Source organism: Lissotriton vulgaris, chromosome 12 (assembly GCF_964263255.1).
Source record: "Lissotriton vulgaris chromosome 12, aLisVul1.2, whole genome shotgun sequence".
Classification (NCBI taxonomy): domain Eukaryota; kingdom Metazoa; phylum Chordata; class Amphibia; order Caudata; family Salamandridae; genus Lissotriton; species Lissotriton vulgaris.
The window spans coordinates 638,095,496-638,121,249 of NC_141700.1; the positions used below are offsets into that span (position 1 = coordinate 638,095,496).

A 25,754-nucleotide genomic window follows, 5' to 3' on the forward strand; every position below is an offset into this window, starting at 1 on the left:
TCTTTCTGAAGAATATTTGTATATGAGTCCCTTCTCTTTTGACACCTTCTCCCAGGTAGGATATGAATGGCCAAAGATGTTAATGATGGCCAATTAAAGAGCAGCTTTCTGCCACACTGTTCTCAGGATAATTTGTATTTTTCCATATCCCGGCGCCCCCAAACCCACACCCTCCCCTGTCTGAGATCACTTGATGCCCCCTTGGAAAGTAGGGGGGGGGCATCCCCCAGGTTGAAGACTCCTGGTTTAGAGGAACCAGGTCAAATACTAGTGGGTCTTTCTAAGAAAATGGGTTATTAGTTGGGAAGGACGCAAGTCCTTTACAAGTAATGAACCTGCAAACTTCTATCGACTGGGAACCAACTTCTTTGTGATGTAGCAAATAACTTCTCAGGGTAGTGAGGCAGCGCTGTCCAGGCAGGGGTGATGGTGTGAGCTAGTACTCCTGGGCGCAGATGTGCAAGAAATGCCCAACAAATAATTGTCCAACCAGTATTTTTATTTATAAAAATGAAAAGTTCTTAATCCTGCACACATCTCTCAATACTGCTCTTTAATTTACAAATATATACTTTGTAGATGGAAATACCTATGGCAACACCCTCCTAAGCGTTCACACCTCTAGCATGCCCTAAACCCTCTAACCACGCTAACTTCTACGTGCACCAGAATCAATACAGTGGAGTATTTTCAAACGGCAGGTCTACTGACTTTGTCAGGTGGTCACCGTATCAATAAAAGCAGAAATGTCATAAACAAATACAACACCAGTACAATCAATAAGAATGGTGACATTGATAATAGATGTAATGAGTCACTGCTCTGGTATTGTAGTGTAGTTCCTATATTTCCAATAGGCTCTGCACATTGGAATAATATATACTATAGATTTGAAAAAGGACTGAGGTCAGTATGTCTCTATCGAGTATACTAAACTTAATTGTGAGTGCCAGCTAGCTCCGAGGTCACTAGAAACTTTCTCGCATACACTAGAAGGGATTAGTTTCTGAAACCGCATAAACATGACAACTTTGTTTCCCCAAGAATAAAAACGTATCTTCTGAGTCGTGGAAACAATAGATAACTATTTTACTCAGTCAATTGTGTATGCTTCGTTTCTACGGAGTTGCAGAGAAGAAAGAGAGATGGGCGTTTCAATAAAAAGGGGTTTATTGAACAGTTCTTTCTCATGCATGAGAGGTGACATGCTACAATTGTTAGACAGAATGCAAAGTATAATGCGTACAGCGTAAACAGTAATATAAAATAATACTGTAATAGCATTGTCTGGTGCTATGACATATAAAAATACATACATAAATAACACAGACTAAAATACTCAACTGGTGCTTCTGAAATACGCCTACCCCAATGTACCTAACCTAGGTCTAGTACGAGGGAAGAAGTGTTTGTCTTTAGCATAGGTTTAGTTTTGCCTAGAGTTGCCAAAGGTTTCTGTAGATTCTAATCCACTCCATACCTTAGAATGAGAGAGGCTGGTATCTTTCACGGACTCGATTTCTCAACACCCTGCAAGGGGAGTTAGAAACACTGGAGCTGGATTTCTCAGCAGAGGACCGCTTCTGATCAGTCAGTCAGCTGTAGAGTTGGGTTCCTTCAGCACTTGCAGTAGCGAGCTGCGTCGTGCAAGTAGTTAGTCGAACTGCACTTGTTGGACAGGCCACATGAAGGGCCGCTCTCCCCCGGCCCAACCAGGCCTGAGTCCAGTCCCGCAAGTACCACACACCACCATTGCACGTCCTCCGTCCCCTCAGGGACCCCTGCCCTCGAGCATGTCGACCTCGTGGGTCCGATCCACTGCCGGCCCACGCGCCCAGCCTGGGGCGCCATCTTGGACACTCCACCACGAGGCCGCCTGGCCCCCGATCGACCTCAACCCTGGGCCTGGGCCGGCCTCAGACATTCCGGCACCACCCTCCACCCAGGAGGTGAGCGGGCTACTTGGCAAGTCAATGGGAGAAAGAGGTGCCGATGGCTCTCCCCCACCAAGTGCCGCTCGCCCATCGCCTCCCCGGGCGCTGGCTCCACCCCCCTGCTGGGTGTCTGGACTCCCTCATCCCGGACCTCCCGACCTCCAAGTGCGAGGGTCCGGACATCAAAGCACGCCAGCCCTATAACTGGGGCAGCTCCAGAGCAGGAAGGCAGTTGTATCTTGGAGTCGAGAGACGTAAAGAGGAACTCATCCTGGACGGACTACTGGCGCTGCCGTAGCTCTGTCTTGTGCACCATCGTCCTGCCTGTTGGCGCTGCCACAGCCGTCGTAATCTTCATCACCTTCATCGTCGTCGGGACCTGCTGGCGTGGCCGCGGACCGTTGTAACCGCCATCTTCACCGGGACCTGCAGGCTCCGCCGCGGACCGTCGTTTTCCTTCGTCCATCTCGGGACCTGCCTGGCTCCGCCGCGGCCCGATCATCTAGAACGCCGAGCTCGAGGATTGAGAGCTATTTTCCACTCGTTGGTAACAAAGACTGTCCCGCTACCCCTTTCCTAAACCAGAGACTAGAACCGAGGGGACCCCTGAGTCCAGACCTCCTTGTATCCATCATCGTAACCTAAGAATTGCATATAAAGTCTCGTTAACCTTCAACCTTGTGTGGTGTCCGTCTGTGGGGGGGAAGTTGCTTATCTGTACAGTCGTTGGAGACGGCTCTCCCTGGAGACCTCTCCCCGTAACCTCGGCCGACCCTCCCGGTCCGTCTAACAGCACTGAACCACACAGTGCTTTGTCTTAGCAAGTGAAGGTATATTTATGAAGGGGTTTAGGAATGCCAGCTTTGACGTAAAGTCAGGCATATGAACGTCACAAATGAACCCCTAAGGAATAGATGTTCATGTATATTTAGTTCTTGGAGAAATCAACATTCAAGCAAGGGAAAGTCCCTAACAGCTTAAGAGTCTGGTTTTCCAAGAGATCGTTCTAAAGTAGATGAACAGATGGAAGTAGCCATGCCTGTATTTGGGCAGCATGGGCTATGCCTAAATAAGGACTGGATTTCTATGCCTATATAAGGGCAATCCGAATTGTACCTATATAAGGGCATGAATCTGGAAATTCAATCTGAATCTAAAATCGTACACAACAGTATAGTGGAATTTTTTTCTGCTGGCATGCTTAAGCCACCAGGAATATATTTTCCAGGCCTCCAGGCTTCTAAAGTTAGCTATTCTTGAGAAGTCAGATTTGTACTGCTCTTCCTTCCTCGCACAGGATCTGTCTGGGCATCTGACACCTCTCCAGGGGTGGTTTTCAGGAGCACCTCAAAAGCAGTGTTCTCTCTGCACTCGTCAGGTCCTGTCTCTTCCTAGCTGCTTGCACAGCACCTGTGTTAGGATATTGGGGCCATATTCTCTTAGGGGGTCTTACACTTGCAGGATCAGCTCACAGAACATCTGGAGCACCCTCTAATGTACCCCCCCAGTATATCCAATCATCTACTGTCTTCCAGAGGGTCAGAGGGTGAAGGGTGGCTAACGCTACTGGTCCTTATTTCCTGGGTGCCAACTGAAGTCAGATGTCCCCGGATCCATTATTGCAGGAGATATCAAGGGTCTCCTCTCTTCCAGATGGCCATTCCTCCTGTGTTGCTGCCCCAGGTCCAGACTGGTGAATGGTAAATCTTGAAGTGGCACAGGGAGTGCAGATATTTGGAAATGAATTCCAGGTCTATAGTCAGTGTCTTTATTTAACATAAAATTGCAATTCTCCTAATACCATGACAAGAGAGTCTGGATTTCATGAAAGACACAGAGGATTATGGTATTTCTTTTAATGCTAACTTCATTATGTATTAGTCCTTTTAATGCAAACTCCACACAGCCACTAGAAGTATTACATCACAAACGAAATTGTTCCAGAACAGAATACTGCTAGAACTATATAGGCATGCCCACAGTAAAAACTGCCTCTTTGAAAAGTTGTCCAAAATTCTACCTCATTCTTATTACAAAAAGTCCAAAAACAATATGGCACTACAGGAAATAAAGAAACTTCTAAAACAACAAAGGACTTGCATTGCAGATCCAAGGGAAAAAGGAACTCCGTTTGTAGAGGTTCCCAGGTGATGGAGACACGTAGACATGAACTATTGGCAATCATCTGAAATTGAAGAGGAATATTAGAAGATCCTTCAAGTGTAAAACATTCTAAATAACTAGCACATAAACAAATACAATGTATTTAGGCATCTTGAATTATTACAATTTTACCTTTTATTAACCTCCTTTAGTTTTGTATTGTTTGGATTTATTATTATTTTTTTTTGTTTGTTATCCAAACCCTTCAACCAACTCTAGGGAAGGGAGGGTGGTATAATGTTAGCCTCCGTGTCTTTAATGAAATCTAGATTCTCTTGACAATTAATTAGGAGAATCGCGATTTCATTACTAGACCGGAGGCTACCATTATGCATTTTGGTACTCCCGTAAAACCATGTCCGACATGCGCTTGATCGGTTTACAGTAATGTTTTGCGTAGGTATTAGAGTTTGACCAATCAGCAGCAATAAGTATGTCCTCTAGTCTTACACCTTTCCAGAAGGATTGGCTAGCCATAGCTCCTCTTCTAGAGTGTGCTTGAAACTTCTTAAGGTCAGCAACTTCCAAATGTATAGTCCATTTAACCCAGCATGCTATTGAAGCAGACATTATAGCCTTGAAAGGTTTCCCAAATAGAGGAGTAGTTGCTCAACACCATCAGAACGATGCTCACCAATTCGGAAATCACATTCTCTCATGCAATGTACTACACACAACCTTTTGCAAAAGTCAAACCTAGGATAAAACATTGTCTGACATACTCTTAGTTCTTCTTATAATTTCAAACCTCACTCCAAAGGTGTCTTAAACCCTATTACTTACCTCTATAGCTTTAACATCTGATACATGACGGAAGGAAATTAAACCGAGAAAAGGAGCTAGCCTCATAGAAAATCTCTTCCGATCTAAAGTAGGCCATGCTATAAAAAGATCCAGGACTAGTTTATTGTTCCAAAGGATCTCCTATCTAGGTCCGACTGTCTACATAACCTAATGCTCTTAAGAATTCCTCATACTTTAACATTTTTTCAAATGCTTCTACCGTTTGCTAATGTGTCCTGCCGAGATTGCAGATCTGTAACAATTATGTGACCTATAACTATGGCCCCTATCAAACGCTACTAAGAAATTAACCAGTTTAACTGTAGGAGCTTCTACAGGATCCTAGTCCCTCTCCGAGCACCAGCGTACCCATGTTTAGGTCTCGTAGCGAAGACAGCGCGTCAGCGCTGTGTCTCCGCTAGAGGTCTTTTGTTAGCGAGTGTGCTTCCCAGGAGACCGTTTCGGCCGCGCGCATCCTTGGAGTGGATTTGAAACGGGAACGCGCGCTGTGGCCAGGCGCTGTCTCCTGGGAAGCTCAAGCACCACACACGCATACACACACACAAGCGCCCATGCACGCACATACATACATACAGAGACACCCCCGACACATACATACACACACGCGCGCACACACACACACACACACACACACACACACACACACACACACACACACACACAAGTGCACCGAGGCCCCCCCTCCCCCTCCCTCGCCGTCGCATACACACACGAGCATACACGCACACACACACACAAGTGCACCAAGCCCCCCCAGCCTTTTGAAACTTACCTGGGCAATGTCGGGGACTCTTCTCTCAGCATGCGGCGCCCAACCTCCTGCTAGCGCGGCCCCGGGTCTCCACACCGCTCACAGGAGCCCCGGGCCGCGAGACGCATCGACTCCGCCTGCCTCCTCTTCCGGTCTGGACGTGGCCCCGCCCCCGTCACAGGCGACCGTGCCTGACTTCCGGGGCGACCGCGGCGGACTTCCGGGGCCATACGAAACATAAGAAGTACTTGGAAATGTGGGGGATTACGTGTGTCTCTTCTCTCAATGTTTACTATAACAAGACTATATAAAGGCTTGGAACTCAGAATAAAAGAGTAATATTAAAGAGAACTCCGAATGTCCAACACTGATTGGGACTATAATTCCCACGAAAATGTTGACTATCTGACAGGAATGGGGACTACAATCCCCATGTAACATAGCACATCCGGGTTGACATGAATGGTCTTCATTGAAGTGACCTCCCGCAGCACTTCAGGGTCAATAGGAACTGGCCACACAAGGTTCCTGCTGCTGCGGCATTCTTGCCTTTCGACAGCCCTATTCTGAACTCGTCTAACACGAGCATAGAAGCTATGCACTTCCTTAACGGGGAGGGTCTTTCTTCGTTACATATGACATATTTTGAAGCCGGGCAGGCAGCGTGGTGGCTAATAGGCCAGAACGGCGTGTGAGTATGAGGGGGGAACAGGGGGTTGTAGATGCAACATGTGTTATGACTATGCAGCACTCGGATGAGCGCATGCTAGATGCGTACCATGTCGAACATTGCTAAATTGCTGAGACGTTTCTGAATCAATAAAATCTGTTTTTAAAAAAAAAAAATGGTGCGTGAGTATGAGTTGCAATTGTGGGTGCTGAAACGTCCCACGCTTTTAGAGAAATAAGTCCGGATGTGAGATTCCGTCTACAGAGCTTACGTTCTGAGTGGTCCATAGTTTTTCCCATGTAGTCTCTGCGGTTTCCCTAATAAAATATCCGGAACGCATGAGACAGACCCCTACTTTGGGGCATTGGATTAGAGTATAGAGAGCAATGCAACTGACATCTGGTGCTTATTTATGCATTACATATGCGAAAGGTACTCGGGTAGAATGATATAGACTGACTGTGCTCCCAACACAGTTTAGTTGTTGACATAGCTTTAAACCTTCCGACATGTTTGATTGCGGCTGCACTTTCTGGTGTAAATATTTTCACTTTGAATGAAAATCATACTCTGCACATTTCTAAAGGAAACGGTCTCACTTTACTGTTCTGATTGGGAGTCCATATTGTTTTAGATCTACAGAACAACCCGTACCTCATTGTGCCCCGTACCCACATCTGAAGAGCCGCTGCTGCTTTGTTTTCTGTGACTCAGTGCCTCAGCATTTATAGTCTTCGCCCTTTCCTTTTGCAATTAATTGTTTTTTCAGGTGCTATTGTCTATTGAACCACATTGAGACTACAAGTCCCAGAATGCACTATTTAGTAAGTAGAATCCTAGGGCCGAAACATGCAGTAGCCCTCGCTTTTGCATCAGCAGGAAACGTAGTGGTAACATATATCTACCATACTTTTTTCAGTTTTTAATTGTTTTGCAGTAGGAGGACATATATTAAACAAGCTTTGGCAATGCAAATAGGTCTCACCAATGTCTATTACAATGGCTTGTTTTTTTGTTTTGTTGGCTTTCATCACTATTGGGTTTGTACCGCCCCTGCAGCATGGCTTTTTTATCTTCATACTCAGTTGATGACTTGTATCCTTCCATGGCTCACATCAGCAAACTATTTATTTTTCTTTGAGCACCTTGTAGGAGTGCACATGAGTGTGTCCTTCGCAAACGTCTGTGCGGCACAAGCTTATTCATCAAGCCACAATACCCCACGGCACCACGCTGCCCCCCTTCATAGCCCATTAACAATAAAGTGATCTTTTTACCAGTACTTTTGTGTGCACCCATTCTCACGCACACATACGCACATGTACACACATACCCCCCCACACACACACACACACACACACACACACACATGGGCACACAAACATGCGTGTGCACACACACATGCACGCGCACACACACACACACACACAGTTTCATGGTAGTGGTGCTCACTTTCACAGAGAAACCACCAAATCCATCAAAAATGGGCCATCGGAGTTCAATTAAAGTTATTGATCTCAAATATCCGATTTTGCCAATTTGATAAAATGGCTGAAAAGGCACTTCATTACTGATTGCCTTATTTAGCTCATGGCTGATGAATCATGCCTGCAAGGCTTAAAATGTATTTTCGAATGAACGAATGTTCATGCCTATTCACAACACTGCGTACTTCACTTTCTACTCACAGAAACGCACACTTGCCCCCTCAAACAAAACACTCACACACTCTGATCACACCCTTAGTCTAATCTATGGCCACAGGCCAAGCAAACTTATATACGTAGCACCACTGCCATACACACACGGACACCATCACTGCCATGCACACACGGACACCATCACTGCCATGCACACAGGGACACCACCACTGCCATGCACACAGGGACACCACCACTGCCATGCACACAGGGACACCACCACTGCCATACACACAGGGAAACCACCACTGCCATACACACAGGGAAACCACCACTGCCATACACACACAGACACCACCACTGCCATACACACACAGACACCACCACTGCCATGCACACACAGACACCACCACTGCCATGCATGCACGGACACCACCATTGCCATACACACACACGGACACCACCTTTGCCATGTACACACAGACACCACCTTTGCCATGTACACACAGACACCACCCCTCCCATGCACACACGGACACCACCCCTCCCATGCACACACGGACACCACCCCTCCCATGCACACACGGACACCACCCCTCCCATGCACACACGGACACCACCACTGCCATGCACACACGGACACCACCACTGCCATGCACACACGGACACCACCACTGCCATGCACACACGGACACCACCACTGCCATGCACACACGGACACCACCACTGCCATGCACACACGGACACCACCACTGCCATGCACACACGGACACCACCACTGCCATGCACACACGGACACCACCACTGCCATGCACACACGGACACCACCACTGCCATGCACACACGGACACCACCACTGCCATGCACACACGGACACCACCACTGCCATGCACACACGGACACCACCACTGCCATGCACACACGGACACCACCACTGCCATACACACAGGGAAACCACCACTGCCATACACATACACAGACACCACCACTGCCATACACACACAGACACCACCACTGCCATGCACACACGGACACCACCACTGCCATACACACAGGGAAACCACCACTGCCATGCATGCACGGACACCACCATTGCCATACACACACACGGACACCACCTTTGCCATGTACACATGGACACCAAAAAACCAAAATTATGCAAAGCATTGTCATTTACAATGCCAGTAACTCAAACTTAAATGCTGCGAGACCTATTGCATTGCAAATGCTTGTTCATATTCCATTGTATCTCTAGTGGGTATGTGGAGCCCATGATTCCTCAAGGAGCACCTCAGCCCTTCCTGAAAGACCTGACATCTCAGTAGAGTTCCTGACACTTTCCAGGCAAGAAGGTTCATAATTCCATTTCAAACCAGAGGGTGTTCTCTTCCAGCTATGTCCCTTATAAGGCCTTCCTCTGTTGGTAGAAGCAAGGGAATATTGCAGGCGAAACCCAAGGTCGTTGGGAACCAAGTCTGGGATGGCCAAAAAGGAGTTACTAGTACCAGGAAACTTTGCTCCTTTCTTACCTTCAGCAGAACCATCTGGATAATTGAAAATTGGGGAAGGTTTAAGCTTAAGCTCCCTTCCAGGGTTGCAGGGACGCATTGACTGCCTGAACACCTGAGTCTGGCATCTAGCTGAAGTACTTCAGTTGAAATGTCATTGTCAACCTGCTTGCAAAGAGAATCCACCTTCAAAGGACTCCATACGTGACTGACTTATGAAGCAGCTGTAGTCTTTCAAGGACCTCTATTTTTGAATCTCCTGCAATATTTCTTTCCCGGTAGGTACTCTTCTCTCAAGCTGATCTTGTGTTCTAGACACAACAGCCAAATTATTTTGGCAAAATCTGACAAGACTGAGGATATTATACCCCCTAACCAATTTATGGAGGCCACCGCAGAAACCCTGTCCATTTTTAACATAGCAGTTCTGCCTTACAGAGTGTATGAAGCTCATTAGAGCACAGAGACCTGCTGATAACTCCAGATAATGTATGTGGTGGAACTTCTCCATATAAGACCATAAACCTCCTGCTTTCTGGTGCCCAGATGTGCACCCCAGCCATGAAAGCTTGCATCAGATTCTAGTATATATTTTTGGGAACTCCCAAAGATTGCCCTGCCATTTCAGTCATCCGTGTTCTCCAACTACCAGTCCAGTTCTAATCTGGCATCTTAATCCAAGACCACCCTATCCTCAAACTATGACTCTTCTCTTGGAGCTCTCCCTTTCACCCTCTGTAGAGCTCCTTATTGTAATGCCCCTGGAAATATAGCTTGAATAGAAGAGGAAATGAGACCTAGGAGCCTTGCTAGATATCTCAATGTTGAAGAGTTCGATCTCCACACAAACCTTATCTCCTTTCTAATCTTGGTAATTTTCTTCTTTGACAACAGAAGGGTCTTTATTGTGTCTGTCGTAAAACCCCAACATTCTAGGGACCTGGAAGGAACCAGAATGGGGTTCTCCTTGTTTATTATGAAACACAAACTCTCTTGAATATTTACCACCAATTCCAGATCCTTTAAAATCTGAGAATACTAGGATCTTATGAGCATATCATCTAGACAAACAATTAACCATATCCCCCTCTCTTTATCAGAAAGGATGTAGCCACTCTCATTACCTTGGCAAAACACAAAGGAGCCTAGGATAGGCCAAAGAGAAGTGCCTAAAACTGAAAAAGACACTGATTCCATATGAACTGTAGGTAACTTTGAGACCCCATGGTAATGGTGAAGAAATCATCCTTCAGGTCCAACTTCACAAGTCAGTCTTTTTCTAGTCGAATGTCTCTCAAGAGATGATTCCTTCCATCTTCATATATATCTGTAGACTAGAAGTCTGTTCAGGTTCCTGCGATTTATAACTGGTCTCCTTCCTTTGTTTTTCTTTTTCTCTACAAAGAAGAGTGTACTTACAAAATCTTGGCTACCCAAGGAACCTCTACGAGTGCATCTTTTGGTATCCCAGAGATCACTTCTTCTACCACCTTCTGTTTCTCTAAGGTACGATTCAATACTCTTGGGAGAAAGGATTGGACCCGGACCTCTGCAAAATCTATTTGGAAGCCTTGAATTATTTCCAGGACCCAAGGGTCTTGTGTAAATAATTTCTAAGCATGGGAAAAGAACTTGAGTTGACCAGAAAAACCCCTCCCCAACACACTTTTACAGTATAAAAATAAATGTGAGGTTTAAAATCACTCTGAAAATTGGATCCTTGCCCACGGGACCTGAAGCCTCTAGTACTAACAGTTCATCCTCATTGGGGGTAGAAAGACTCTAGGTACCTGTCTGGTAACCTCTACCGAAACTGCTTTGTCTGAAGTTGGGCCTTTGAGTACCTCTGCCGTTAGAAAGTCCCCTTCTGGCTTGACCAAAAACAATTGGGTTAAAAACCCTTCTCGTATGTCTGTGCTTTGTCCAAGGCCTGGGACGTAGCTACATATGTTCCTAATTTTTTAATTATATCCTCTCTGAACAGAAGGCCTTTGGGTTTTTCAGAGGGTTCTTCATCTGCCATGTCTTCTAATTTTGAGTTGCTCTTGCTTAGGACAATCCTATGCCATTCAGCATTCAGCCCTGCACTGCTGTTTCCTAGGAGGATCAAAGCTCTGAGGCTCCAGCCACTGAGTAGGATAGTATCTACTGGGGTCCTATTAATATAGGCCTCCTCCATGCTGATTATACTAGCTTGGGGGCCTAGGATGTCGAGAAGGCTATCTTAGCAAGCCTTATGGGATCTTTCCATGCCTTTTCGGGGGCCTCGCCCCCAGTTTGCCTAAGACCGACCCTGGATCCTGAACTTATCACCTTTTTATTCAAACTTTCTCCAGTGTCACTCGTCTAGAGCACCTGGCTCTCGATGTTAGGGGCCTCTTTTACTAGGAAATTTCTTATCCACCTTCTACTAAATTTTCCCACATGATCTTGGGCCACCATTCAGCACTTCTTGGATGCCTGATGTTATGTGGGGAGAACATCTCGCGACCAAGGGGATACATTATTATCTCCTTAGAGCAGGGGTCTTCAAAGTGTGGGGCGCGACCCCCAGGGGGCTCGTGGAGTGATGGAAAGGGGGTCGCGCATTTCCGATCACACTTCTGCCCGGGCCCATCTAACTACAGGGATTCAGACCCCCTCCTCCCCCGTAGTGTCTCAGCTCGAGCTGCTGTGAGCTGCGCTGGGCTGTGACTGCAGTCTTATCTCCAGCACAGCCTGGCACCCCTGAGTTTTTCACAGGTCGTTAAAGACCATTTGCATATTTACATACCTTTTGAAAACTGGTTACTGAGGCTTAGGTTTTTTTTTATAGTTCCAGTACCCCCTGGGCCCCAACTCCGCCTTTTCCTCACATTTGTATTTTACATTTACTGCAATAGTGGGAGAATGCATTTCATGAAAAGAAATATAAAGTAGGGTTGCCAGGAGAAAAAAATACCAGCCATTTTTCTTGTAACAAACTGTTTGCTACCTCTCATATTTTGTTTGCTTTAGATTCTTGCACAAGTGCCACCCTTGCCTACATAACGTCTGTTCTTGTGCTGGAGTGTCTGCCATTTATTGCATTATTATACCTCTACTTGTACTTTGTACGCTTTTGTAACCTGCACACATCACTTTTTCCTCCTGTAATGTACTGTTTGTCACCTTGTATTTTCGTTGCTCACTATTGTCACTTTTGCATCATGTAACTTAATGTTTGCTTTTGTAATTTGTTCACTTGTAATTTTCTCCTCATGTATCATTACTGTTCCTATTGTGAAGCGCTCTGACACCTTCGGGTAAAGTCCGCGCTATATAAAAACGCATAAATAAATTCGTAATGTGACTTTTCTGTCTTTGTTCCCTTTAATTATCAGTCATGGATCATTGAGGCAGCCCTAGAAACCAATTAAAAGTGCTTTCTATTTAGATTTGCTGTTCCCAGTATGCACAGATGAGTGCTGAAATATACAGCTTTAGGTGACCGCTTATTTTTGTACCGTCTGGGACATCAAAATAATGAGCAGGCAACCCCAACCATAGGACTGGAAGTGTGTTGCAAGATCAGCATATTATTTATTTCCTCCACCCTTGATCCCTGATTAATGTCATAATAGCAATAGTTTCACTTATATCTTAAACCCTACGCCGCCGTCAATAATATGTTGTTACTTCAAGTGTCTGAAAATGCACCCTGCATTCAGAGAACTCACTTCTCATTCTCGCACTTCACTTTCACGCTCACCCTGCACTCACAGCGATCACAATGCACTCACACTGATCACCATGCACTCACATCATTCACCCTCTCACCCTGCACTCACAGTGATCACTCTGAAATAACAATGCACTTGCGTTGTTCACCCTGTACCTCAGCCTGCAGTCACACTACTCATCTGCACTCATCCTGCACTCATGTGACACCTCATTCACCTGCCCCCTCACGGCTCAGTTTGAAACTCGCTCAAACAAGCCCATCATTAACCATGCATTTATTCATCCCACTCTGCACTTATATTGACACGCAAATTCTTATGGCCACCTCACTCACCCTGCAGTCACTCCTCTTTCCCTACTCTCATACTGTTGCATCGCTCACCGTGCACTCACATGGGCACTCTTCTCATCCACAGAATGCAGAGGGTTAATGTGCCTGCTACAAAGAATATGTACTATGCAGATCCCAGAACTGAGTGGGAGTAAACTATGCGTAGCACTACAAAAAAATGTTTGACAGAAAGGTGCTACAGAGAGATGAGGTGCATTGTTGGTGCAACTACAACTTTAACCACCAACCCATTGCCATGCCTTGGCGGCAAATGACAATACCTATGCAACTACAAACCATAACACTGTACAAGTGTGACTATTTCAAGCCCTCAAGGCTAAAAGAATGGCATGGATGTCAGGAGTTTATAGTTTTTATTGTATATTGAATTAATAAACAGCTGTTCTGCTCATCTCTAAATTACACAGAGCCACCATGTGGCAGACGGTCATAGTGCCAGTGTGTACAATTAGGTGCCAGTGCTGAGCACCGGAAACCACCTGCTCTAATTAAGCACTGGTGCTGAGGTAACAGGGGAGAGGGACATTTGTTCAAGAAGGTGTGAAAGAACAAAGTAGAGATGTGAAAGATGAATAGGGGGACTGGAGAGATGTAAGAAACAAATAGACAACAATTTGAATGGAGAGACTTGAGGTGAATGAGAAGTGCAGATGGGCACGGGAGGTGACTGGGCCAGAGAGGCCATGAGATAAATGCGAGAAACTGTTAGAGATGAGGGCAGTGAAAAGAAAGAATGGCAAGAGGTGATTAAGGGTGAAGTGAGAAGTTGAATGGGGAGAGTTCAGAAGTTGTAAAAAGGGGTGAAAGAAAATGCCGGCAATATGAGAGACGGATACGGGGTTGGGAGAGGAGAGAGGGATGGGAAGGGAGGGGGTGAGATGAAAGCGGCAGGTGTAAATTGCTTAACTCTGCACAAGACCGCCAGGGTTTTAAGGGACCCCTGCTGATCCCGGCCAGGGCCAGGTGAGCTTCTAATGTGGCAGCACGTATTCCTGCGGAGTGGAAGGCCCATCACAAAGGTTGACTAGACATCTTTCTGATGTTAGTTGATGTATTTTGATTATAAACTGGTACTAATGGGGTGAAATCTTTCCTCTGTGTTATTGTGTGCAAAAAATGGCAAAATAATGAAGCAATTCTACCCCAAAATAACGAGGCATCACATAACATTATTTACATTTTCCTCCCACACAATTTAGTCAAGCCTTTTGTGTAATTTGGTACTCACCTGCCTCCTAATTCCAGAAGCCCTGCCTACAGCTTTAGAAATGTTTGTCAGGAGGTGGTCCTTACGACTGAAAATGTTGACAGGGGGGTCTCGGCACCCAAAAGTTTGAAGACCTCTGCCTTAGAGGATGATGGGCATTACTCCTCCTCTGTCACGAGGCATTCAATGTCCATATCATGCTGATCAAGGTCAAGAATGTATTCATCAAGTAATTCTTCACTCTGATGCCCTTGCTCTTCCATGGTAGTATCTTCTGCTGTACTCTGAGCAGTTAAATTGTGTTCAGTTTTATTTTAAGTTAAACTGTAGCCGAAGATATGTATATATAATTGTTTGGGCTTAAAGCACTTAACTAAACCAGAAACCGTTTGAAGGTTTAATTAGCCCCTTGACAGGGGTAAGAACCGTGTAAGCTTTGCCCAATATTAAAATAACCTAGCGCTAAGCTTTTACAATTAATAATAGGAGATTAAAGACACTACAGCAATGAACAAGGGAGAAGGTTTCCGTAAATTGGAAACCTGTATACAAAATCTAAAAGAAAGACAACAATATAAAGATATTGCAGATACAAAATTGGAGATTCTGAACTGTGTGGAGCCGCATTTAAGAGGCATATTGTACTGTGAGCATGCTTATTTAGGTCTAGCTGTATTCTGTACACAATTTTGTTTGTGATGTAATACTTCAAATGGGCTTTGCGGAGTTTGCATTTAAGGTATAATGCATAATGTAGATGGCATTAAAATAAATATGCATAATGCTAGCCTACTTTCTTGTAATGAAATTGGTGCATCACGCTTGTCTCTAGGTATGACTACACCAAAACTGTACTGTGGTGTAGATTTTGCCCTTTGTTTATAGTACAATAAACACTATACAAACTTTCGAGAAGCTTTAGATGTGCATACTCGCATTATTAATGCTACATAATTTTTTTTAGTCTTCCCTCGTGAGCATCAAACCATGAAGGGTCCCTTTTGAGTCAGTCTTGCATGCTCAGTCTATAAACGTTTGTGCTCATGTGCACATTTAACAACCCCAGAGGCTTTTACCCATAGCTGTACAGCATCGGACCTAATCTTAAAAATTGGACACTGGCTGTTAGAACTCCCAGAGCATTATAACAGAACTTAGTGAGTGAGATTAGGTAGTGAGAGACAAAGAAGAAATCCATAAACCAGGTGGTCCGATAAGTGAAAAACTCAGGGTGATTAACCCGTTGGCCGCGGGGCTAATTCTCCCGCTGTGCTAGGGGGCGAAGGGAGGGGAGTGGGGGCGCACAGCGTCCTGGTGCTCGTGACGAGCTCAGCTCGTCATGAGCCACGGTGGCCGTGTGCTCATGACGAGCTGAGCTCGTCACGGCCACACCAGTTTTCATAGAACGTTCAGCACAGAGGGGGGAATTAACCCTGCGTGCAATTGTTAGGACCGTTATGTCGAGCTCAGCTCTTCATGAGCACACGAGCACCGTGGCTCATGACGAGCTTCCAACGAGGTAAGTGAGTCATGACCTATTTCTCACAGGCCTGATGGTTAACCACAGTAATAAGTTCTTAGCTGTGACCTGAAACCAGGTGTACACTTTTTCAAGAAATAGAACATACCTTTATTAAACATGGACCCGAGAATTTGATCAAATAATCACACCAGGCCAAGTAGCCAAATCCACTTTCCACTCACAGGTAATGTTCAAAGGACTTGTAAAAGTGCAGCATTATGGCAGGCAGTGCGAGGGCCAACACGATGCTCTGTGATAGCACAGCCCCTGAAGCAATTTAGGCACATCCAGCGCATTGCGCCCTGCATTGGCAGCTCGGACATTGCAACCCCATTCTAGTTTGAACAGTAAGTTGCAAAAGCCACCCCGTTTGTACAGTTGAACTGCAGTGAAGACTTAACATCACATGCTAGACTCGGCAACAGAAACGGTTCACTTGCCTGTTTTGTCTAAATTTAGATTGCTCAATGACACATTCCTTGTAGCTGTGTGCTTTTAAAATTCGTGTTTACAGTTCACTTTGTGGGTACACAAACATTGTTAGAACTGAGCAGTTTCTGTGACTAATGGCCTAATAACACAGACCGCATCGCTAAAACAGATATTAATAGTTATTTGGGTTACCCCTTTATTTAAAATTGTTTTTAGCAGAGATCAAGCTGTTTTTGTCTACTCTGTTGTGAAAACTGCCAGTCTATAAAAATATGCTCGATAGCTACCAGTGCCAAAGAACCATTGCCAAATGCCAGAGTTTATTTTCAAGGATTACATTAAATCCATTGTGCAGTTAAAGGAAAAGCAGAGGTTGATGGAGCATCAGTCAACGGCTTATGTGCAACTCGGTGTTCAATGTATAGTTTGTCATCCTGCGACTGAGCAGTGCTCTAGAACTGTTGCCGCCTTGGTTGCTTAGTGTATGAAGATTTTAACAATTCAAAAAATGAGCCCATTGAACGTTTAAAAATACCTATGCTTCCAGTTACATTAGTAGTATACTTATTGCTAACTTTTAACAGATGCGTTTTGATTAGACTAAGGACGTTCTGATTCACACTGAAAGCAAAAATCGGTGTAAATAATGTAGGCCTTTTTCAGGTGTTGAATGCAGTAAATCTTTTTGTAGCTGAGGGATAGTGTTGGATGCCACAGCAAGGTAGTTTTAGTTTGCAAGGAATTCTTTCGAGTTACATAGACAAGGTGATCAATGTAAACATGTCACTGTAGACTGCAGCTTTGTGTCACAACAGTATTTTTTTTCTCCATATTATGGTTTTGCTTACCCGTGCCAACCTTATGCTCTCTGTGGGTATAATTTGGTAATGGTTGTCTAAGGTTTACACTGTATTGTTGGCTTTAGTTCTAACATATTTCCTCCTTTACATTATTTTAAAAGCAGTTGCTAAGAATTACAGTGTAAAGTGATGGTCTGCTGGTTTATGTAAAGACATTCACATCACGTGTCATTAAAATATTTTCCACTCTTTAAAACAGACTGATGACGAAGCGGTAGCAGCATAAATGAAGAGCAAGTAAGGAAGGCACGACGATGCCCAAGGGTGGGTGTTCTAAAACACCACAGTCAGAAGATTTTTCTCTCAACAACGACATGGTGGAGAAGCAAACTGGGAAAAAGGTACTTTTTCCCCACTTAGTGTTCTTGAACTATATTGAAGGTTTTGTTTTATCTGAAATGTCATGTTTCCATTTGGACTGTAAAGGTAATCAAAGTAGGTCTAGTGGTTATGAGCCTTAACCTCAAGAATTGTATCTGAGTCACCTAGAATTTTGCTTGGAGTAAATGATGATTGTCCATTGCTTGTAAAGGTTTTCGCATACAACCAATATCCAAAATTACTCTTAAGTCATTCCTTAAGTAATTTATTGTCCTACCTGCAAAACAATTCTTCAAATTGCCATTATCTTTCAGAAGTCCTGTTGTTACAGTTGACTTTTTGGTGGCTTTTATGCAGCACCATCTTCTCCTTCCCCACTCCCCCAATTTTACATAATTTGGTTTGGTTCTAAGTTCGTGCTGGCATATTTTCACCTTCACCGCTGCGCTGTCGATACTTTATTTACTTTATTAAACAAGCATTTGCAATGCAACGGTCTCGCCTTTAGGAAACTTTAAAGTATTTAGCAATGCAGCACATTTTCCTGGGTGTTACATTGACTCTTCTCATTTAGCTTTACACAACTGCTATAACCGGAAAAGTCTTGAAAAACAGATGACTAGTGACTAGTTCTACAGGCATAGAACAGCTTTGACATTTAATGCATCTTGACATAGCTCAGTGTTGAATTGATCACGCAGTGCCTACGCATTAGATGAAATATGAAGGTGTGTATAGTAGAGAGAGGTGATGAGCCAAATATGTAATTGCTGCATTGTTGTTTGCACTGATTGACTCGTAGCCATCTAAAAGAGTTAAAAAAAAAAATCATTCCAAATAAGGTCCATTCTACCTACAGTGGCATGAGATTTAAGGAGCTCAAGCAATAGTCTGTGGGGGTGGGGTGGGTCAGGAATTCTATGCATTGGATGAAAGGAATAGTTAAATATATTGCTATGTCTCGAGTAAATCACTGATGCGGGGAATCAAATGCAGTCTGTGGATAAGAAAATACATGTAAAGGTTCAAATAATTGATGCAACAAGTGGGCCATCTCTAAAAGAAAGTGGAAACGGAATTTACTTGTGAAATCCATGATTATACCCACAAATGCAGTTTAGCTATAGTGTCATTTCGCCTAAAAAAAAAAAGACTGGGATATTATAAAAACCAAAATGTTAATAATTAATATCCTAAAAGGGGATTCAATTACCTTGTCCGAGGTTCGCCTGCAGTCAGGCTAACAAAGCACATTCGTGAAGAGACAAATATGTGTCTGGGAGCACTCTGGCTCCTGAAATGATTATGCGCCCAAGCCCCTCATGGGGACTCTAAAATAAATGGTGGCCAGAAGCATGAAAGCCACATGGGGCTTTAAACAAAGTATGCCCCCAGATCGGTGGAGCAGGCTGGCTCCTAGTGCAAGATCATGCCTCCCTCGTGGGGGCGGCCTGCTGCAAGACTGGGCCGCCCAAGGTGAGAAAACTACATTGGGCCATGATGGAGCTGCCCTATATCAGGCGGGGCCACTCATGGAATGGGCACCAGTAGGCAGCCCGTTGGAGTCCCGCTCGGGGACTCGGAAATTACACATACTGCCCCTTCACTAGCGAGCCACACTTATCGGGCTCTCACTCTGGCGGTCTCCTCTCCTCGCCGGTCTTCGCTGCTGGATCCTGCGGGGCTCTCCCTCATTTATGGGAGCCCTGCTTTATCTGTGCGCCTTGCTTCACCCGGTGCCCTCTCTCCTGGGACCGGGACTTCGAGTGGGCGCCCGCGAGGCTCCAGAAGCTCCATAGGCATTGGCCCGCCTACCTCTTCTACTTCCGGGTCGCGTTAGGCAGCCCCCCGGCAACAGCTTCCCTCGCTCGGGCTGCGGCGGTGAGACGCGGGGTGGGCACCTGCTCGAATTTAAAAAGAGATATGGGCAAAGTCGCGGGGTGGGCACCCCCACAGATAAATAATTAAATAAGCGGTGTAGGCACCCGTGCATGAAAATGCTATTAGTCGCGGGGTGGGCACTCGCGCACTAGATAAAAAGGCAAACGCAGGGTGGACTCCTGCCATGCCACTCTTCCTCACCAATGTGTCTGGAGTGCTTAGGTTCCATGAAATAGGAGCACCGCTATTGGAGTTGATGCTGAAAGACAGAGAAGAAACGCGTGTAGAGGGGCTTCCTTTGTGTCAAAAATGGCGACGTGCTGCTTTCTCTTTTAGAGCCCGACTTACTGCTGGACTAAAAGGTTCCTTATCTTTATGGGGCGAAACGGATGGACGCATAAAGAAGATAAGAAAGCTTTTACCACAGCAGTAAGTCAAGGAAGCCAGTCTGAAAAGGACGGGGATAAAAGAGAAAAGTACGTCACAGGGACCTCTTTTTAAATGGCTGGCCACAGTTTAACATGAACGGTGACGCCAGCCAATGGAAAAGAGGGGCGGGGCTTATCCTTGCTACTGAAACACACTCTAAGTCATTAAGTCTCGCAACCTACGCAGGCCGAGACCTAAAAACGAGTCTTATTCACTTGACCTTTGGCCATGCTTACCTTCCTTTTACTACCATCCTTTATAGATTTGAGACATGTGACGCTTGCTCTCTGTATGAAGAACATATTGTGGTTTGTACTTAAAGGGGCTTTGCATTTTATTAGGCCTCTTTTACTTCAAAACTGTCAACTTTTGTCTTGAGACATTGTCACTTGTATTTTGGAATGTTACTATTTTCTCACCCTTTATTTTTCGTTTTTGCTGTTGGGTACGTCCTTTTCAATATAATCAAACTCATAAGGGCATTTTGATATCTAAATTAAGTTGGCCAGTAGCCTGGTAGAACTGGACGTCAGGATCTGTTAAAAGCATCTGTAAAAGTAGATGAGACCTTGAAGACCAATTTGTTAAAGAAAACAATTCTGGTTAAGAACGCTTTTCCCTCTCACCCTCAGGACTTTTGTCCTCTGTACTACTCACCATCTTTAATATAGTCATATGGCTGCCAGTTCAGCGCCATTCACTTTTAGAAGTTACTTTACCATGGTGAGTTATATATTTTGTCGTTAATCCAACCATGTTTCTACCTGCCCCATCTGTGTAAAATGCATCAAAGTAGTCCTTTTTAGGTCACTGACTGAAAAGCGCAAGAGATGTAGCACTGGCTAGGAAAAACTGATCTGCACAAGAAGAAACAGACAGGGGCTAGGGCTATGGGTAAAGGTGGAAGGCATGGCATGTAAAATATTTGTTTGGTGAGGGAGTGTATATGTCAAACTTAAAGGGGAAAGCCCATTGTGAGGGAGCCTGAAATAAACAAAAGCAAGATGTCTCTCGACAGTTGGCACTTGCAAAGAACGTGTGGGTAATCAAAAATTTGCAGGGCTTGATAGTTTGTTTACCTGGCATAAAAAAAAGTGGCCAGAAGTCAGAGCGGCCCAGTTGGCCCTTTTTCTCTTACTAAACATCCTACTTCAGAGAGCCTAGTGGTTTAGGCTTCAACTTGTAAGTTGAGCCCCAGTTAATTCCTCACGATTGATAGGGAGTTCAAGAGGATTAAGGTGTTTAGCAAATGTTTGTTCTCCTCTACCAGCCTGGCATTGTGATTGGTAAATGATGTAGGCCTAATGGGCCACTACACACATGCTTTTTGTAACACGGCCAATGAGTCATGCCGATGGGCACTTCGGGCCTCTTTGGTTCAGGAAATTAATGATGGACAAAACGCGGCCAAATATGTAATTTGTGCTGGACTTGATATTGCTAATTAGCTAGGAAGGATGAGTGTCTCCAGTGTTTGTGCTGGATCTGTTCTTCAGGTATACACGCCTGTCTCATGGATGTGCCCTTTGACTCACGCCTATCAAGTAAAAAAGCTGATTCTGCTGTGGAGTGTTTTAAAGAAAGTAAAACTTCTGCACACTCCCGTTGTCTGACACCTACCAAGCACTTCCCTCATCTGTTATAAATGCTACTCCAAGGACAAGTGTACAGGCAAAGACTTACTCCCCATTCACTACAGCAGTGACCCCAGTCCTTTGAAAGCTGTGGACGTGGTTCTGGCAGGCAATACCCATTCACTACAGCAGTGACCCCAGTCCTTTCAAGGCTGTAGACTTGGTTCTGGCAGGCAATGCACAAGCTACCAGGGGCATCCGTTTTTCCATTACTCCTACCCTGTGACAGCAACTAATCCCCTTTAATTTTTCCTTGGTGGCACACTCCTGTCTTGTGAAGGTAGGATTCAGCACTTCCTCTTGGGTGATCAATCACATCTTACAGATGGGTCATACAAATAGTTCAGCAGGGCTCTGCTCTACTAGTTTTTATTTTGTACTGTCAAATTTTCACCCCTCAACAGAGCAAATTTGAGAGGAGCACATGTCCATTCTGCTTTAAGATGTGAGGTTGTTAATCTTCAAAGTTGCTATCGAGAGGGTTCGAGACTTGGGAAAAAGACAGGGTTTTTTTTCTCGCGGTTTCATTGGCCAATTAGAACAGGGGTTTCAGACCCATTTTGAACCAGTGGCCTCAATGCTTTCTTGCGGAAGAAGAAAAACTCAAAATGCTCACCCTGGCCCAGATCCTGTCTGCTCTGGTCTCGGAGACAGGATGGTGCCATTGGACCGGCAGAACACATTATCATAGACCTATCCTGCTGTCTCACAGATGTTATCTGTGGTTCAGAGTAGGTCAGGAGCATTTGTAGTTTGCTGTGCTCCTCTTCGGCCTCAGCAGCACCCCTCCAGTGTTTACCAAAGTGATGGCATTCGTTGCTGTGCATCGTCAGGGGTCAGGGATACAAGTTCCCCCTAACTTAATGACTTGCAGTTGAAGGTGGGCTCATCAGTCAGTTGTAGACCACCTTCAGATGATGGCAAACCTCCTGACATTGTTTGGGTTCACGAGCAACGAGCTGAGGTTCACCTGATTCCTTTTAACAGACTCCAATACATTGGAGCTATCCTGTATATAGTGCAGTTTAGGACCTGCTGCAAATAGTCCAGGACATTTGGGCTGTGGTCACAATGTTTCTGCCTCAATCTAGGATATCAGTGAGAGCAGCTCTGAGTCTTCTTTGCCTCCTACATCCTCCTTGCCATTTACGCCAGGTGTCAAATGCAAGATCTGTAACGGAGTCTGAAGTCCCAGTGGGCCCACTATCAGGGAAATCTGATGGATGTCATCCAGTTCTAGGAGGAACCTGCTCATGATCTGCATTGGTGGCTGCTCAAAAGGAATTGTTGCAGCATCGAGTCCCTTTTCCTCTGCCACCTAGAGCTAAGATAATGACTGATGTTTCCTTGCTAGGCTGAGGAGGTCATCCATGGCGTTCTTGCCACTACTGTTTTGTCCTGAGTTCTAAAGGCCAAGATTGGTGGGCCCAGATTTCTCCCAACTGAGCCAGGAGAGTGCAATACCCATAACGCCTGAACATGTGTCCTCCAATCAGACTACCACTTAGGGAGGACCGCCTTTCTCAGCAACCAGGGGATTATCATCCATCCAAGCCGCTGCAACTTTCACCTCCATGAGGCAGCAGTTGAGTCTGTTTGATTTTCCTACTGGACCTTTTTAGCAGGATTAGTACTTGGGCAGAAGAAAATTCAATTTTACATCCATGCCAGCTAGGCTTCAGAAGCAACGTGGGCACCGTGGAACAGTGCCTCAATTTAAATTTAGGAATGGCAAAGTACACAATTGCTAAAAAATCCCCCCCTTTTTTAGGTTTTATGGATTTAAGTTCTGCATTTGATTTTGTTAACCGTTCCCGTTTATGGTCAGTTCTGTTGAATTATGGTTTAGATGAATCTTTAGTTCACTTCCTGGCTCATTTGCACAAAGATCTGAGAGCCTGCGTCCGTCTGAACACCCTAGGCGAGGTATCCAGTGACATTTTAATTGGCAGGGGGGGTCAGACAATGGTGTGTCTTGGCCCCCCGCTTTTTATTTTGTACATAAATGAATTAAGCAATTGTGTGTGTAAATTGACATCTGATGTCCCGCAAGTGAATGGCAGACCACTTGCGGCTCTCCTCTACGCGGATGACGCGGTACTTATGGCCCGCACACCCAATGGTCTACGAATTTTAATTTCAGGATTTGTTGCCTATATGGCTGATCTGGGGCTTTGTACACATTTTAACAAGTCATTTATAATGTGTTGTGGTCCAAAAAAGCATAATATTGACAGTATTTCAATAGGGGACAATGTTTTGAATTGCACTCACACTTTCCCTTACCTAGGCTTGTTGTTTGCTGATTCTGGGTCTTGGCAACCGCATGTGGCACAAGGTAGAAACAAACTGAGCGAAGCCATAAACTCTGTTACCTCTCTCCGCCAACCACAAAGCGCTGAGGTAATTGCCTCAATGTTACATATTTACAAGACCCAATGCTTACCCACAGGAACTTATGGCGCCGAGGTATGGGGATATACAAACTGTACTAATATACAAACAGAGGAGAACCGTTTTTGCAGGAAGATTTGGGGGGGGTTTATCTCTGCCCCAACTTACTTGTGCCACCAAGAACTGCGCATTAAATATACGGAGGACTTTATAAAAGCTAGACCCGCTCTGTTTTGGCTGAAAATATGGAGGAACCAAGCGGCATCTCTGACCCGTGATATCATTGAGGACTGCTTGAAATGCGACCGGGCCACCCAGATACCATGGCTCGCGGCGGTGGAAAAAAGCCTACGGAGTGTGGAGCAGGGACATTTATTTACATCTCCCCACATAATAGACTGCTCACACAAGAACTTAGTAAAAAGGGCCCTGTATAGCCACTATAACTGCGAAAGAGAAAAGAAAGACCTCACAAAACCGGCAGTCCTAAGGTATCTTTCATTTTCCACACCAAGTGACAGGCTTCCTAATCTACCCGAAAGTTATCTGTGCAGAAAGATGAGTAGATGGAATAGGAGTTTGCTGTTCCGGTTCAGGGATGGGAGTATCTATTATGCTTCCCAATAGGATTTAATAGGAATTTGGAGCACTTAAACTGTCCTTGTGGCCTTGGTGGCAAACAAAGCCTTTTGCACTTTAAAAAAAAATATATTTTTATTGTTAGCCAGCTGACATAAAAAAGAAAAAAAAAAGACAGTTTCATACATGTACAAAAAGACATCGAAGTAAATATGTTATATAGCAAATGAATTAATATATGGAGACAATAAGAGAATTCATAATTCATAATCAAACTACAGACATAATTTTCTTTACAAAAAGGAGAAAATTAACAATTGTGCAACATGAGCAGGATTTTACTCTAAAAAGGTGCCCCAGTTTCTGCTAAATTTGATCAGTGAGCGTGTTCCCCTAAGATTTGCTAAGGCTAGCTCCATGGCATGTAGCTCTGTTACTAGTGCCCACCAGTTCCAAACCGTCGGTGGTTCCGTACCGGTCCAGGCCCTGGCTAGGGTTAATTTGGCACAGGACATAAGTATAGTGACTAAGGCAGATTGTGGAGATGACAGGGGGTAAGAGTCTAGTAGAACCGAGGCAGCCGTGATGGTAGGTAGCGAAATGTTCTTTAGTCTCAGAACATTCTGTATGTCCCCCCCAAAAGGTCTTAAGTTTGGGGCATGAGAACAACATGTGTACTAGATTGGCTGCATCGGCTAAACATTTAGGGCATTTAGTGCGATGGCTATAGGAGGCGTTAGGGGACCATCTAGAAATTCTTTCCGGGGTGTAGTAGAGCATGCAGGTCGTTCTGAATTGTTGTAGCCTAAGGCTAGATGACCGTACAAGATTGTTGATATTAGCCAGAGAGTACTCAATTTGATTTGGGGTAATATTTAAGCCTAGTTGAGTGCCCCACTTCGCAGCCAGTTTGTCACCATCATTCACTTTAAAGTTACTAAGTGATTTATGTGCCTCACTTATAACTGATT

The 25,754-nt window shown here is 44.9% G+C and overlaps 1 protein-coding gene across 2 annotated transcripts in view; it reads left to right on the plus strand.

Moving 5' to 3' along the window:
• Positions 1–25,754, plus strand: part of ANKRD11 (ankyrin repeat domain 11) — a 1,181,327-nt gene that overhangs the window by 613,199 nt on the left and 542,374 nt on the right. For both annotated transcript variants that reach the window (XM_086945797.1, XM_086945798.1), the window contains exon 4: positions 17,745–17,886. In XM_086945797.1, coding sequence (XP_086801923.1) covers positions 17,800–17,886 — 87 coding nt within the window. In that variant the 5' untranslated portion in view covers positions 17,745–17,799. The remainder of the gene's footprint in view (positions 1–17,744; positions 17,887–25,754) is intronic.